This window comes from Ambystoma mexicanum, chromosome 8 (genome assembly GCF_040938575.1).
Source record: "Ambystoma mexicanum isolate Mex_15411 chromosome 8, UKY_AmexF1_1, whole genome shotgun sequence".
Lineage (NCBI taxonomy): Eukaryota > Metazoa > Chordata > Amphibia > Caudata > Ambystomatidae > Ambystoma > Ambystoma mexicanum.
The window spans coordinates 1249908250-1249925335 of NC_090929.1; the positions used below are offsets into that span (position 1 = coordinate 1249908250).

General features: G+C 43.9%; 1 protein-coding gene across 4 annotated transcripts in view; it reads right to left on the reverse strand.

Annotated features, from left to right (window-relative positions):
* Nucleotides 1-17086, reverse strand: part of EXOC6 (exocyst complex component 6) — a 2769442-nt gene that overhangs the window by 2076064 nt on the left and 676292 nt on the right. For all 4 annotated transcript variants that reach the window (XM_069611363.1, XM_069611365.1, XM_069611364.1 and 1 more), the window contains exons 2-4: nucleotides 8300-8471; nucleotides 6620-6667; nucleotides 6425-6515 (exon numbers count right to left, since the gene is read on the reverse strand). In XM_069611363.1, coding sequence (XP_069467464.1) covers nucleotides 6425-6515; nucleotides 6620-6667; nucleotides 8300-8471 — 311 coding nt within the window. The remainder of the gene's footprint in view (nucleotides 1-6424; nucleotides 6516-6619; nucleotides 6668-8299; nucleotides 8472-17086) is intronic.

Genomic DNA, 17086 nt, shown 5'->3' on the forward strand with positions numbered 1-17086 from the left:
TTTTGCGAAAGAGTTCTGGCAAAAAGACCCAACCGGTGATTTTATATTAAATAAATAAACCAGCGGTAGCTTTACAATGCACCAAAAAAGTGGTGCGTTTAAAAGGAATGGGAAAATCCCATAGGAAATATTCTGGTGGAATATCTTGCGTGGTAACCACTGCCACAAGCCAGAAACTCGACAAGGGGGGACTGGACAGTGCCCCCTTGGAAACAGACCGAGGGGTAATCTAATTAACCCCTTCCAGTACTTCCACAATATGATGGTTTGTACTGGTTCTGTTCACAGTTTTGGACTAGCAAAGCCAATGGTGACTTTACATGCCTGGGAGACAGTAGTCAGTACCAGGGTATGGAGTCTATGTTTGGGGGTCACTATGACACCCCTGTGTTACTGCACTGAGGGTACTGTGTAACACATATACAAAAACAGATGATACCCTATGGAGTAAAAGACCCCATAGCCCATAAGCACATACCAAGTCAAAGATATACCTCAAATCATGTCTAAGAGTGGGAGAAAAAGAGTCTCACTCTTAGCAGGAGAAAGAAACAAACCCCAAAAATCCAGCAAAGCTGCTGGGGGACTCACTAGGTTTGGGAAATTAGCCTTATAAGAGAATTCTCCCTAACACTGCCCAAAAGATTCTCCCTTCAGAATGTTGTCCGCGCAAGCCCACCTCAGAAGATCCTGTGCGACTCTGCTTGGAACTTGAAGAGGGTGTGACATCCTGTCAGAGAAATGGGACCATTGAGTCCTGAAAGCCCATTGGAGGGACCTCATTCTCAGGCGAGACTCTGGAATGAGAAAAATGCAGGATGCCAGGAGGCCGAGCAACCTCAAAAGGTCGAAGGGCAGAAGACGCTGAGCAGACTGGAATTTGGTGACCATCTGCAAAATGTGTTGAGCCCTCACCTTGGGTGGCAAGGGTGTTCCCCAAGGACGCATCCAGGACTGCTCTGATGAACTGGAGCCTTTGATATGGTATCATGTGGGACTTCTTGAAATTGAGGCAGATGCCCAGTCTGTGGCGAGTGTGGCAGGGTACGCCGAGATGTTCAAGGGCCTGCTCGGAAGAACGAACCCTGATCGGCCAATCATCCAGGTACGGGTACACGTGAATCCCCCCTCTCCTGAGGTTCGCTGCCGCCATTAACTTGGTGAAAACCCTTGGGCGGAGGTCAGCCCAAAACGCACCCAAAACTGATAATGAGAACCACCAACGGCAAACTTCTGGTACCTTCTGTGTTTGTGATGGATAGGCACATGAAAGTAAGCATCCTGAAGGTCCAATGATACCATCTAGTCCTGAAGCTGAAGGGCCTGAAGGATCTGAGAAAGGGTAACCACCTTGAACTTGTCCTTCCTGAGGTACTTGTTCAAGTTTAAGTCCAAGATGGGTCTCAATCCTCCGTCCTTCTTGGGGATTACGAAAGGGAGTACCAACCCATGTTCCTCTCCGCTACAGGCACTGGTTCATAGCCCCTTTCTCCAGCAAGGTCAACATTTCCTGCACAAGGAGCAGATCTGGAATTTTTAAAGAGTTTCTCCCCGGTGGATGATTCAGAGGCCTTTTTAGAAAGGGAAGGCAGTAACCCTGAGCTACTGTTTCCAATGCCCATGCATCTGAAGTAATACCCCACCACTCATATAGATGACGTGAGAGTCGGGTAGGCAGCCTGTTTTGATGTAGCAGTGGCAGCCTGTACCACCAGGCTTTCTGGAGTGGGATCTTTGAAAAAGTAAACTGGATCACTAATAGAGGTCATGTATTTACTAGAAAATCTTTTATTCACCGCCGGAAATAACTCTGGCATTTCCCAGTTGACACCGACACGCCTTTGGAAGGCCACATGAAAAGGCAGAATAGCGTCCTCTTGAGGTCCCTTGTCCAAAATATCAGTCAGGTCATCACCGTAAGGAGGCGCAGGCCTACTCCATACTAATTATTCAATGACTCTAGTCATTAACTGTCGATATGACCCATCTGCGTGCATGGCCTGCCAAATTCAAGCTCAGGGGAGGAATCTATCCCACTTGCCGTTTGCAGTGTCTCATAAAGGTCCCTCATCCTTGACTCTTCTGATAGTCGAGCCTCCGGAACATATGGTGTTCCATACTCCAAGCCAAAAGGACGTGCTTCATCCTCTTCCTATATTGAAGAAAGATTTGAAAAAAACATTTTTTGGCAGTGGAGTGAAGGTTTCCATAGATTTGACATCCTTCAACACCTTTGTCACTTTCGTTGAGGATGCGGTCTAAGTTTTCGCCGCCGTCGACGGTTTCGATGACACTGGCGTCGAAGATGCTGTCAGCAATGGGGTTGACTGCTTCAACGTCGATGATGTCGGAGTTTTGCATTTGCAGGCATAGGCTCTCGACTCAACAGAATCTTCGAAGGTTCTCGAGGAGTTTTTTCATGGACACCCAGGCTCGATGGTGCACAGGGTTTGTCGTTTGCCCTTTCTTTGTCGGGTTTCTCCTTAACAGGGGGGGTGACTCCTACTCTTCTGCTTCGAGGGGGTTGGGCCGCATTCTCGAAGACTTGGAGCATTTTATGACGGAATCTCTCCCGTTCAGCCAGAGAAGCTGATTTCGTCAGACAGGTTACTCGTTCAGGGGAGGAACTCGAAGAAGACGGCAACCTGCAATTCCTTTTCTTCATACGTCATGAAGATGACGAGAAGTGAGATCCCCTCCTGGATTGAGAATGTCTTTTAGCTTTCTTCCGACGGGGACAGTTGCCCCTCGACTTATTGGAATTTTTTTTTTTGATGGAGTCATCCAATGTGATTTATGTGACCTACCTGCAGCTAATTTCCCCCTAACTTCTTTCACTGTCATCGAAAGGGAGGATCCCCACTCTGATGTCTTATGATTGGATCTCAAGCATCATAGACACAACCGATGGGGGTCCATAAGAAACATTTTCACCCCACAGTTGTGGTGTTTTTTAAAGCCGATCTTGAGTCTATGATGCTGACGTAGATGTCGTTATGTTGAGTCGACTGGCATCGACGTGCAATTCCCCCTACTGGAAAAATGTTCTGAAGCAGCTAAAGCTGAATATGAATATATTAAAAGATGAGGAATACGTGGGAGGACACAATTCATTCGAAAGGTTAGAGTGGACGGACTTGTTTTGGACATTCACACTGACTGACGAGCACCTTAGTTAGTAAAATAGGAAGGGAACACCCTGTTGCCATAGGAAAACATACGCCTAATTTTACTTTAAATAAACTATACAGTGAAAATGTCTTTACAGCATCCGCGTCCTTCTGATCCTCCAGAGTAGTTCATCAAAATGCAAGTTAGCAACATAGACAGAAAACCCAGGCATTATCCCCCTTTACTTCACCTAGACAATTTCTTCCATACTTACCTCTTCTACATTCACTTTGTCACACATTTACGTCTTCATACATTTACTTCTGTTTACCTTTACTTTGTCTGCATCTTCATTTTGTCACAGTAAAATGAATATGGTAAGGTTACCTGTAAGGTTAAGTTTGGGGTCAAAGAATGGGGTTATGGGAATAATATGGGTTGGAAAAGAAGCAGGTAAAGGGGAACTCTCCTTGTAATGAGAAGTCAATGCTAGAAGAAATAAAAGTATGAAGAGGCAAATATTACAAAGTGAATATATGGCAAAGTGAATGGAGAAGAAGTAAAGACATATATCCACCACAGGTAACCAAAACATGTGGATACATTTAAAACAAGGGCATAGGTGATCAAAATTCAGTCAATACATAAAAAAAATGGCCATCGAAACAGGAATACACATCATCAATGGGCTACACAAGTAATTAATCTAGACAGTGCCATAGGTGAACAAAATGCAGTGATAAGTTCAGAGTAGGGCTGTAGGTGGCCAGAATAAATGTCATCAATGTAGACAGTGCCACAGGTGAATCAAATGCATTGATTAGTTTAGTGCAGGGCCCTAAGCAACCAAAATTGAGGTAGTTCACAGGTGATGGCGGGTCCAGGGTGCCCATGTATGGAGTGATATGGTATGGATGAAGCACTAGGATGGCCAATGATTAGTCAAAACAGGTTTGTTGTAGCACTCTGGGTAGGATGAGCAAAGAGCTGCTAGGACAACATGCAAAGAGGACCCACAGACCAAGTAGGCCCTAACAGGGCAAACAGACAAGTGCCCAAATAGAAGATGTCCTTTGACTGGGATCACAGGGATGCCTGGGGCAAAGGATTAATGAGGGTCACATGGTTTCTCTGGTCAGTCAGGGTCCTGGCTGCCCCAGTGATGTCCGCCCTGGAGGTAGGGTCAGGCCTGGACTCTAGGCACAGAAGGATCCTTAAGTGAGCAGCAGTCCCTGGCCTTGTTGGAGGGGCTGCTCAGTGCTTGTGGGAGGCGCTGCTCTTTTGCACAGGGAAGGGGACAGGATTTTTCCAAACAGGGGATTCTTTTGCTCTAGTTAAGATTGAAGCAGTGGCCACATGGTATCCCGGGTCAATCAGGTTGAAACCTGCGCCAGTGATAGCCAACCAGGAGGAAAGGGTCAACTCTAGAGTTAAGGGCCAGAGGAATCCTGAAGTGAGCAGGGCTTCAGCTTGTTGCAGGAGTGATTGCCGCACTTGATGGTCTGGGCAAAGCATGAATGCTAGCAACACCTTGTATATTTCTAAATCTGTAGGTGTATTCAAACATTTTTATTCAATTCATTTCTTTTTCTAATGTTACAATGAACTGATAATTATTTTCAGCCGTTTTTGATTGCTAATATTTATTAGTAAACAATGATTTTCCAGTATGAAGTCTCTGGCCTTTTATTGAAAGGTGCTTTTTTACCTGCTCATTTACTTTTGCATGTTTTATATGATGTGTGATGTGAGAAAAAAACGCAGGAGTCATAAATAAGAAAACGAAAGACGTTATCATAGAAGAGGAAGATGGTAGAAAACATTCTAAATAACCAACAAGATCAAAATACTCCACGGGAACTAACGGAGAGCTGATATTAAAAAGATATATCATCTTTCAATTATCTCTACAAACTGTACTTGTTACTTATTTGTACAGTTAAAATTCCAGACTAATTTAACTTCCAAAAATATGGTCACCGTGCATTCAGCAATCCCATTCACAGGGGAAAGGTCACAACTGTTCATCTGTTTTCGAACATTATCGTCACTTTGAGATGCAGGCGCGTCGAGACTGGCACTATGCCACACACCCTACCCTAGGCGTGACGATATTCATAACAAAGTACTGTCTGTCATGCCATAATGCTTAATTAACACATGCCCCTTGGGCGCACAAGTGCACAAAGCGGACTACGCACCCAAAGGCTTTGCGTTAACACAATACAGTGTGTGGTTTATGTATTGCTTGGTGCTTACATAAACTGCATGTGTGGAAATCAGAAGTTTCTAAACAAAATGTACAAATGTTAACACCACTTGTACACATTGAATTATGTCTGATTGTTTATTATGCGCTTATACTCAAGTGTTTCAAAGGATGATTCAATTTCTTTGCACTTCTCTCTGTGTTCTTTTAGACTCTTACATGATTTCTGAAATAGCAGATTGGTGATACAGAGAAAATGTAAAGTGTTCTAAATGTTTTCTCATTATTTAAACACAGACTCGGATTTACTTTTGCAATCCATTCAATATTATTGCGGATCCATTTTTAAAATCAATACACAGAAGTAAAGCCCCCAAATTTCAAAATTGAAGCAATGAACCTTGTAACTAACAAGTAGCTTATACCAATTACAGGCAGCTGTTTTGTGTAAATGGAATTGTAAAAAACAAATATATAAACACAAGTCCGGCATTCTTCTGTTATAGCTTACGCTACCGATTATGATCACATATTAGTATCGTTTTTATTAAGAGGACACTTCTTGCATTAAATCACCATGTTCTAGTTCAATGTATCCAGGTACCAAGGCTCACCCATAAGTCAAGTTAAGAACAAGCTTGATGTGAATCGTGTACACAGCCACAGAGCACATCCTGTAGATTTCTAAGGACATGAATTTCCTAACGCAGATTATTTTACAGCCTGGGTCGAAACAATTCTCTATCCTGTTTTTGACATAAAGGAGTTAATCGTAGTTCTGAGCAGCAAGCCCCATGGTTGTGGCATTTAAGGGCAAAGGTCGCCTGTTCTGGTCTAACAACTCTGTTCATTGAACTGAACATCTTTGTCCATTTCCTACTGCTGCTTAAGTGAAGATTGTTGATCTCTGTATTTTATTTTGAAATGCGATTAAAAAGAAAAGCTGCAGGATAATCTATTGCAACTGCACAGGGGTCACTAATATGACGGTTTAAACATTTTAGACTGGTGACTGGCAGCAGTGTATTTTAAGCATTAATAAAATGAATGCATGCAAAACACTTCATATTAACTTAAATTCAGGGTGTAACAGTGGTAACCAACCTGGGAGACACAGTTGAAGCCTATCCACTACAGTTGCAATATTTCTTTGCTGAATTCTACTCCGGATACTAGCTTCAGTTTGGGATATCATCTTAAAAAATAAAGATACACATTCACAGTCAAGGAAATTTAACAGAAGGATTAGGTTACAAATATTGCACAGTAAATAACAAAATAGAAAGATTATATTCTCACCTCTTTCCCAGCATCTTGAAGCCTTCGGTTAGTATCAATAACTTGGACCTTAAAAATAATTTCACCTTTGTTAGACAAATATGCACATATTGCCCTGATGTAACTGCTCACCCTTGTAATCAGATCATACTTCATGAGAAACTTAGAACAAAGAAATGCAAATTCAAATTAACTCTACAGCTTGAACTTGAACTTTTGATCGCAAAGGGCTTTTGTTAACTTTAATTACTTCTGACAGCTCTTTCTAACAGATTCTGTGGCAAACTTCTCAAATTTACTTGGGATTTTTGAACTTTACTTGTTTCTGTAGGTCTGTCAAACAATTCAAACCATTGACCCAATTGACCACTGGTCCCTTTTTGATAACCTCAATGAGCTCTATGTGCCATTCATTGTCTGCAAGAAATGGCGATTGCATTTTCTGGTAATTAAACGTTCATACTTTGCTGAATGCATACACTGGGTGGTTGATTAACATCAAACGTTGAAATCCCCAAACCACAGCAACATTTTTAATGCCGCAGGTGCAGGCACAGCTCAACCTCCAATTTTCCCACATAATATGTGACTCATTAGGTCATCATAATAGGAAAGCACATTCTAGTTTATTAAAACATCTCATTACTTTCCAAACAAAGATGCTCAGCGACCTCATTGACGCTTGTGTTTGGCCCCTTGTTATCTGAATATCCTTTATATAATGCTTTTCTAATCGTAACCTCTGCTGAACTATGCTCGTTCTGTCTGGTGTGCATATTTTCCTCTCAGAAGTGTAAAGAGAGCTAAAAGGGCCTCGTCTCACCAATCCCTGTTTTGTATCCCGACGTTTGACTAAACACAGCGGCTGCCTGTGAATAAATGGCAAGAGGCAAATGCCTTCCAAACATGTCCCACTGCACACTGGCAATTAAAAATTGGATAATACAACGGGATTCCATTTTTTGGTTGGTTCGTAATCTTAAAAAGGGACTTTTTTCAACAGGGTGAAAAAACGTGATTTATTCACAGTAGGTTTTCTCCGATTTGAGTTGATTTCCATTATATTTAATTGCAGTCGAGGATTAAAACGCCCGGAAGTGGGATTTGCAAATGCTGTTAATTAACCAAGTTCAAAGCCATCTTTCTCCAAAAAACTGCAATAAAATGAACGTTCTCCAATGTTTAAAAAGGGACCAGTGGTTTATTTATTTATTGGACATTTGTATAGCGCCAATACACAACTGTTTAGACTCAAAGTTATGTGCACTCTTGCACTATCTATCAAGTTGTGTGTAACTCACTTCACTGGTTTGCAAGCGCGCAAACAGCCCAGTCCAAAACGTCTAAAACGATGCAACGTAACAACATTTAAGAGAGGGGTAGGAGGGGTGCGGGTTCAATACCATGGGCTATTCTTAACACCCATAGACAAGAAACATATTGTATATTAAAGCATCAAAATGATAGCAGCGGCAAAAAAATCACATTGATTCTAGTACTGTAAAAATAAACACTTAAATACATAGTGCTCCACTGGTGGCCAGGCTGCATTAAAAAAGCTTTAATTTGACCTCAGCAAGCTCTACGTGCATATACTTTAGTCAGTAAATGGATACACTGGGCCTGTGCACACAATTTGCTTGCATAACACTCACTCTGACTCTCATGTTCCAATCTAAACAAGTTCAGATTCCTTCTTACCTTTAACTTTTCTGCCTCAGCCCTTACTTTGAGAAGTTCTGTAATTGCATCGACAAACCCCTGATGGTGAAAATTGCACATCTTTTCAATTTCTCGGTCATGATTTCGAATGCGAACATCAAGCTTTTCCATGAACCTTTGGTGAGCATTTGGCAGGTCATCATACACAGATCTATCAAAATAAAATATAAAGGCAACACTAAAATGTTTGCAGTGTAAAATACATTCTACAGGCGAAGGAGCTATATGAAAAAAGAATACATTTAAATCAAGATTTTGTACACGGTCATAAAAGATTCAACCAAACAGATTTGTGTTTATTGCCAGCCAAGAAAAGAATGGCAGATACGGGTGTATGGAAAGGAATTGCTAAACGCTGATTCAGATACAATAAATGATGCCCACTGATACCATTTAACGACTGACCTATGTCACAGATGGCCTCAAGATCACACTGTGAAGGCATCATGAAGTAGACAGACCACAGATTCAAAATTGATTTTCAAAGGTTTTAACAACTTAAAAGGCAGGTTGAAGTAAGGCCTAACTTGGCCTATGCTAAGGCGGGACTTCCCTACCTAAAGAAAACTAAGGATAGTTTGTGTAAGGAAGTCCAAATCAAAAGGTCTGTTTCCAAAACCTATACTTTCCCTCACAACTAACTGTATACAACGTGTAGGGATGTCAGCATCAACACGAATAGTGTTCAAAAGAAAAATCAGTGCTTCTTCCAGCTCTTGGCTTATGATCAGCTTTCCCTTCCCAGTTCATAATATCGCAGGGTCCCCTTACCAAAGAGTTCAAATCTTCCAGCTTTCAAAAACAAACAGTTCCTTGGGACGCTTCCCAGCTCCTCCATGATCAGTATTTTTCACCAGTTCACATAGGCAGTTCTGTTTCTTGACTTCAAAATCACATACAAGGTAGTTGCAAAACACACGCTTTTTTTATGTATACTTTCATTGGCTTTTCCATACAGGGAGCACTAGGTCTAGGCGCAGTTGTCAGACCACACAGTCCAACCATTACAGGTCACGCAACAGATACCCCTTCTTGACTGCTTTCATCAACAATTAGCCACTGCTTCCATTTGACAGTAATGTTTAGTTGATTCCACAGTGTCACACTCTTCAGACACTACCAGGCTTGGTTGGCCACCATGCACTTTGTTACACTTTTCTGTATTCCTCTGGCTCTTGCCAACACAGGTTTCCTCTTTACCTGCAATTCCTTGACCCCTTTTAGCTTTGGGTGAATACTTGGTTTCTCATTTCATACCCTTCTTGGTATTATCTTGACTGCCAATATTTGTGTTTCATACAATATATTCTGCGGTATCTGCTTCATGCACCACTTTGCTTTCACGCCATTCACGAGTGCTCAACTTGCTTCTTTCTCTGTGCGGCATTCAGAAAGTGCTTACAATAACGGTCAGTTTGTTCGGGAATTCAAAAGGACTTTGTTACAGTTTCCCAGAGCACGCCGGCATGAGTGGTTCCCTGGATTCCACTCACTGGCCACAGACGGCAGCTCCCTTCTGCTCGTCATTTGTGTTGCCAACTGAACGCTCCTCGTTCTGCTTTCCGGCTTGCCCAAGCTTCACCTTTCTCTTGCGGCAGTCACAGAGAGCACTGCTTGCTCTCCTGGTTTCCTGCGGTGGAAGGGGTTTGTTGGAGTGCCACAGCTCCTGTTGCACGGACCCAATAATGAGAGTGGCAGGCCTTTCAGACTCTCTCACAGCCGACCTCGGCGTGTCTCTCTCCTGCTTGACACGGCTCACAGCACCTGGGTCTCCAGCTCCCTTCTCTCCAGCCCATCCTACCTTCTTCCATGTAGCAAGCTTTATATCCGTTAGGAGTGCTAAGCGGCTCGAGGTGTGGGGTCATTAAGTCCAATTGCCTGACTATGGTGGAACTTATTAGGTGGGTGTGCCTGGTTGTGTCACCTGTATAACTTCATAGCCCTCTTCTTCGTCTCAGTGCCAGAGTGGTGTTTGGTAGGTCTGCTTTAATAAAATAAGTATGTATACCTCTGTGTTGTCTCTGATATGTGTTGGTATTAATCAAATGAGGATGTGTCTTCCTAGTTGGTCTCCTCCTCGTCCCAGTATTGAGGTGATGTTTAAGGGGGACAGTTTGGAGGGAAGAAAAGGGAAAGGGCTGACAGTAGTCGACAAAGGCTTTAGGGTTCGAGGGTTCATTCTGAAAAGGGAATCGGGATACCATGTCTCACCTAAGGACATCTTCTCCCCAGGTTCCCTTCACCCAGGTCATCCTCCCTCGCATATCCACCCCCAGGGTCAGGATCCAAAAGTGATGGCCTTTCCCTGGGCACCTGAGAAGAGGATCCAGGGGTAAAGGAAGTGAGGACACCCGCAGGTTCCTCACAACACCTACTACCAAATGAGGTTCAACATATATTATTGTTAATTTAGCAACAGGCCTAGTGGCTGTCCCTCTCTCTCCAACCTAGGGATGGGCACTTCCACCGTAGCACAGGCTTCGCTAAACCCTGGACAGGTACTAACGATCGGTAACCCCTACTATCTAAAAGCAATCTGTCTGCGGGTGATGAGCTAAAAAGGCACATGCATTCTCTACCTGGATTTCCGCTGGGATCAACCTAGGTGGCACCTAACAGGGATGCCAGTTGAATAGCAACTTGGAATCACTCTTAGCACTCGCCTGGTCTTCCACACCCTCCTACACCTTTCCCTGGATCTTACGGTCTCTCTCTGCCTTTCTCCTTCTATGCTCCCCTCATCTCTTCCTACTCCGCCAACCGTCTTCCTTCTCTTTCTCCTTATCACTTCCTCTCCCGTCACTCCGATGGTCCTCTGTTTACTTGTCTCCACTCTTGCCCCCTACATTTACCCCCTCTACTGCCTCCACTCACTACTACTCACCCTACCTTGCTCTCTCAACCACTACTCCTGCATCTACACACTCACTCCTCCCACCTCCACGCTATAACTACTCAGACTCTGTACTCTTACAACTCCCTTCTCTACCACTCCTACAGTCACACCTCTACTACTCAACCCAACCTTCTTCTGAACCACTGTAATTTCACTCCCTTTTCTACCACTACCACTCATGCAAAGACTCATAACACAACAGTACTACTTTCTTTCACTAGCCAATACCTCACCTTCTCTATAAACTGCTACCAGGTTAATTTCATCCTTCCTTCCTCTGACTGGTCTCTTGGTCTACCGCCTCTTTTTCCTCTTACCTTCCCGTTTCCTGCTGTCCGATATAATCTCCCCATCCTGCCTCCATTGGCTCTCCCCTTATGCTACCCCGTGCCAATCCTTCCCCGCCCAGGAGGTGTTACAGATATCAAAACACACAAGGGGTTTTAATCCCACTCCTTTCCGTTTCTCTCGTGCAGGACTGCATCAGATCCTCAATGGTACTCTGCTATTGTCGAAGTTCCATTTCATGTGAGGTAACAAATCCTAGGCTTGGCAGAGTTAAATAGCCACTCCACTGGTTTGTTACTTGTAAGCAGTTGCATTGATTTAAGCGATTGACAGTCTGTGTTGCAATGCCGCTGCACGGCTGTGATATAGGTGATCGAGGTTCTTGCAAGGAGCAGATGACACCATTCCTCCCATGCCCTAGCACCATGTGTGGTCTGTTAGTTTTGCTTATGTAGAAATGCTATGGTGTTGTGCCGTCGGTTGGGGTGTGCTGACAAAGGGAATCCCTGCAGGGGCTCTTGTGGACGTTTGTCTCTTCAGTATACTAATGGGGCTGCTGGTATCTGTAGTTGCCTGTAACAAATAGAGAGAAACCGGGCAGCGTTTGGAAAGGAGGTACTGGGTGATTAAGAGTGGTACCATTTTCGATGACATGGGTACATAGAGAAGGGAAAGGGACTGGGACTTTTCCAATTGCCGCCATACCCCACAGCAGTCGGACTGTCTCTGGCTTCCACCCTGGTAGGCTTCCTGCTCCAGGCTGAAAGGGGTCCCCATCGCTTCTTGACAGGGTCAGACTATTGACCCTATCACACCTACTTCTTACTGGTCTGGTATGCATACCCATTGCCACAATACAAAAAAGGTAGCAGGCGCCCCTCTCTTGAAAAAACACAGCATGATAACCTGTTCAGTGGTTTTTAACCACTTAGAGTTCGTAGCCATCTGCTTTTTGCTCACTGTACCTTTCACAGATGGGAAATATCCATTTGCATATCAGTCTTTGTCCCACCCACATGGGCAGTCCAGCACCGAAATGCTATGGCAATTCCCTTCTCAACAAGAGTACCAACAGAAACCCCATGCATGTGTTTCGGCCTTGTTGGGCCTCACCAGTGAGGTGGAGCTGTGCCTCTCTGAACACAGTGAGCAGGGAGTACACGTCTGGATGCCCCCAGCTAACTTACAGTGACTAACCTCTGCCGGACCATAATTCAAGGGACATGCCCCACCCTCACAGTTCTTTGTAGACATCTACCTCGTCCGAGTACCAGAGTGATGAAAGGGTGTAGTCTTTATTACTCTTAGTCGCCTCTTCTTCGTCCCAGTAACGTCAAGTGTTACATGGGGAAATAAGGGAAGCTGGCTTATGACAGCCCATAAAGGTCGGGCAAGGGTCAGGTTGGGCATCAATAGGTAAAGAGGGATACCATGTCTTGCTCAAGGGCACCCCACTCCCAATCCTCAAGGAACCCCCAACAAGGTGATCCTCCCTTGCTATTCCACCCCGAGGGTCAGGATACAAGAGCGATGGCCTTTCCCTGGCCACCTGCGCAGAGGATCCAACGGGAGTAGGAGTGGTAACCCCTGGGTTCCTCACAGTATCCAGCCTCCTGTTTGAAAGGAGGACATGTATGACATTGTCACACAGGCCCCAATCTTTGTGCCTCAGTCTCTCAGCTGCCAGACATGAAGGCCGAGACTGTACAGGCTCAGATCGAGAACTCTGCCTTCTGACTAGGAGAGCAGGGACACTTTCTCTCAGAGTTTCCAGCCCTCTGTGCCCCATCTGGAATTCTGAATGCATCACCACAATCTACACTGAACCCATTTAATGTGTATTCTGACTTCACATTCGATATTCCATATTTGATTGCACAAACTACATGGCCAATAATGCACCCTTTGGTGGTTTCGAAAATCTCAATATTTCTATATAAGCTCTTGAGAACTCCAATCTTCAGAAGTCCAATGGACCAGCTTTGCTTGTACGTTCCAAGGTACAGCGAGGGGAGAGGAACATTATCAGCTCTGATGCTCCAGACGCAGCTACTGAGCCTGTTTGAGCCTAGGGGGTTTGAGTATTAAGCAGCTGGATGTAGTAGCGGTTTCTTCTTGCATTGGAAGTGTTTACAGATCCTTTGGCTTTGGACTGTGGTTTCCTGCTGAGCCCCTTTGCAGCCGTCTGCTGTTGCCGGATCCTCTGTGAAGGTTTATGTTATTATTCTTGTCAACACTTGTGTTTATGTAAGTTCTTGAAAAGAGTTTGGTTGCTGGGTTCTAAACTGCCAATCTCTGTACATTTCCTTTTTCTATACTTTTCACTGTGCCATATTGGTTAACAATTTGCTGGTTCCTGTTTCAAGCGACGGTCACTATCCTGTTCCTGCTGAACACAAAGTATATTGTTTTTTTAAGTTTGTTTCTTGTTTGTGCCATAGTGTTCAGACACAGAAGTAAACTCCTGCTGCTCCTTCCCAGAAGCATTCAGAGTAAAGCACTGTCATAGTAAATTGTTGGGAGGGTCAGAAATGTAAGACAGACATAAAGGTATAGTTTTCTCAACATTTGCCATTTATTAAATCGAAAGGGGCGAGATAAACACCTATCTTTCCCTTTCCTAACAAGGATGTCTCTGCCTATTAAACTAAAATTAAAGAAAAACAACCTAATGTCCAAAAAGTCTCTGACCCTCACACTAATCAAAATAATACAAGAAATATTTGGCAGTCTTTGGTTCCACAAAACAATATAAAACAGTTCAAACTTCGAAGGTACTCCTTGTAACCAGGGTTGGACTCCCTCACCCTGGATCAATTCAGGAATACCCTTGGTAAAGTCCTGATTCAATAAAGTTCTGATCAGTACAACACAAAAGTTCTTATCCATCCACTGCGTTATCCACTTGATAAAGTAAATGTCTCTTTCACAAACACTTGTTCGAAAAACAAAACAGGTGTTTCCTACAATATTTTTCTGTGTAAAGCAAACATCTCTTCCTCTAAAACACCTTGGTAAAACAAATGTCTCTTCCTCTTAAAACACCTTAGTAAAACAAATGTCTCTTCCTCTCAAAACACAAGTTCATAAACCAAGGAAATGGATCTCCTCAGAATGCAAAACAACTATTAACATGTCACACTTATTCTGCAAATGATATACTTTTGTCCAGCTAGCACACCAACTACTTTTGGTGATGCAACAATTTGTCAAAATAATAATAAGATTAACAAGTTCTTGCCACCACACATTTTTGCCACAAACACATTTCTTCAGACCATCTTCTTTCCTGGCATGCTCGCCTGCCACGACTAACTACCATGGTCCCTTTAATGGTGTACACACCTGCCAGGAAGAAAACCACTACAACTACAACTCTCAGTGGCAATGTTTACAAATCTCAGTGGCAACGTTTGTTCCAAGATTCTACGCACCAGTATACTTTGTGAGGAGGGCTCAACAACGGCTGCTTCTCTTTACAGTCTCTTGACAATGTGAGTTCCAATTTTTCCCAAACTGGAAACTCGGGAAAGAAGAATTTCACCCAAGTTGCCTTTTAACTACTTTTTAACAATCTCTTGTATGTTGGCAATGCGGGTTACAAGTTTCCCCCAGTTGGCGTCCCATAAAAGAGGAGTTGCGCCCTTGCCGCCTCTGGCTTGTACTTGTTCGGTATTCAAAGTTATTATTCACGATCAACTGTTCTGTTTGGCGTGCCCCGGGGGTCACCTTTAGTGTCAGGCCAACTGACCGGTCTTCTGTGACGTCTCTGCTTCGTTGTCAGCTACTTCGGCTGACCTCATGCGGCCCATGTGCTTGGTTTCCAGCTCCTGCGTACCTCCAGTGGACTGCACAGCTCTTCCTCAGAGCTCGGACATCTCCGGTGATCCTCTGTGACCTCTCACATACTAAAGCGCCACACGCTGGGATGGGGCACATCTCTTCCAGACGCTGCTTCCCGCTGCACACACTCTGCACTGTGATACACCTGCACCTCATGTCGGCATCAACTGGCGTTCTTCCTTCTGTAGCAATCCCAGCACACCAGACAGCCTCTCCCTTTGCTATTTCTCCCGTATCTCTCCTTTTCCCTTCTCTCAGCTGCCACTAATTCCTGAGTTTAAATGTCCCGCTCAGGTGTCTTTCTTTGCCACAACTAGACCGCACATTCTGGCTAACAGCACTTTGGATCCTTACTAACTCTGATCCCTTCTTTGTCCCAGTACCACAGGCATTAAGGGCTTTGAAGTCCATAGTGGTTTTGGCCCTCCGACATTGAGAAATGTGAGAGTCAGAAAAGGTTTGTGATTTAATATTGGGGTTGAGACCTCTACCTAACACAGAATCATAACAATTAGAGGATGCAAACATAATTCTTGAACTCCAGAGGTACAAAACTTGCTCTGTTTAGCTGACTGTTCATAATATATTCTTTGGGTAGTTTCATGGGAGGTACTTGTGCAACTTCAGCATGCCATTAGAGATTTGGGAATTATAGGACTTTCCTCCTCACAGGAAGATGAATACCGCGTCTCTCCCAACAGAGTCACCAATTCCCCCCGACAGCCATCTCCTCCCATGTGATTCTCCCTCATGTTACCACCCCCAATAATCAATTACAATAGGTTAGGATCAGGTAGCGGCTGCCTTCCCCTGCTGGGGTTTAGTTATGACTCTGCACACTGTCCAGAAATCTAGCTGTCCCAATTACTTTGTAGGAAACACATGAGCCATTCTGTGTATACCCAAAGGTAGGAACATATGTATTTGGCTCATTTGCATTCTGTGATGAATCCTATGGATCCCTCATTAAAACACTGCCTAAAGTCTCCTCCCAGGTGGCCAGGGAAAGGCAGGCGCTTCCGGATTCTGATCTTGGGGGTGGTGTACTGCAGGAGGATCACCTGGGAAGAGATAAGGCCCAGGGTGGTGAGGGTATCCTGTGGAATGAGCCACAGTATTTATCTTTAAAGGGGAAGAACCTTTTGAATGTACCGAGACATGTAATGGCGTATTGTCGTTATGATGTGTCTGAAATAAGCATTAGATATGTTGATGGGAGAAAAACTGGTATGACATATTTAAATATCCCTAGGAAGCTAGGAAGGAAAGATCATTTGAGACTTCCAAGATTTAAAATAAATAAATAAATAAATAGCCCTTACTCACAAAGGTACAGTCACAAGGGATTAAACTACCTAACTCTTTTCAAGTAAACCTTCATGTTTCATCTTTAAATGCATTTAAGAAAAATAACTATGCATTTAAAATAGGAAGTTGACAAGAAAACCTAATTCTGTTAGTTGGGATTACAAATCCCATAATCCCTTAAATACTGGGATGAGGAAGCGGGCTGAAGAGGATGCTGTAGTAGTAATCAGACTTTTAAGCCTAATGACCCACACCTGAAGGAAGCAGAGGGGCTTAAAAGGCCCCCTCAGGTGCAGGCCATTAGATGTAGTAGTAGCTGGAGCTGGAAAACTTGCAGCCTTGGCAGCAGCAGAGCAGAAACACGTTGTTGGCAATCCAGGCAAATGTTGGTGGGACCAGGACTTTGACCAAGCAGATATCAACTGCCCGTT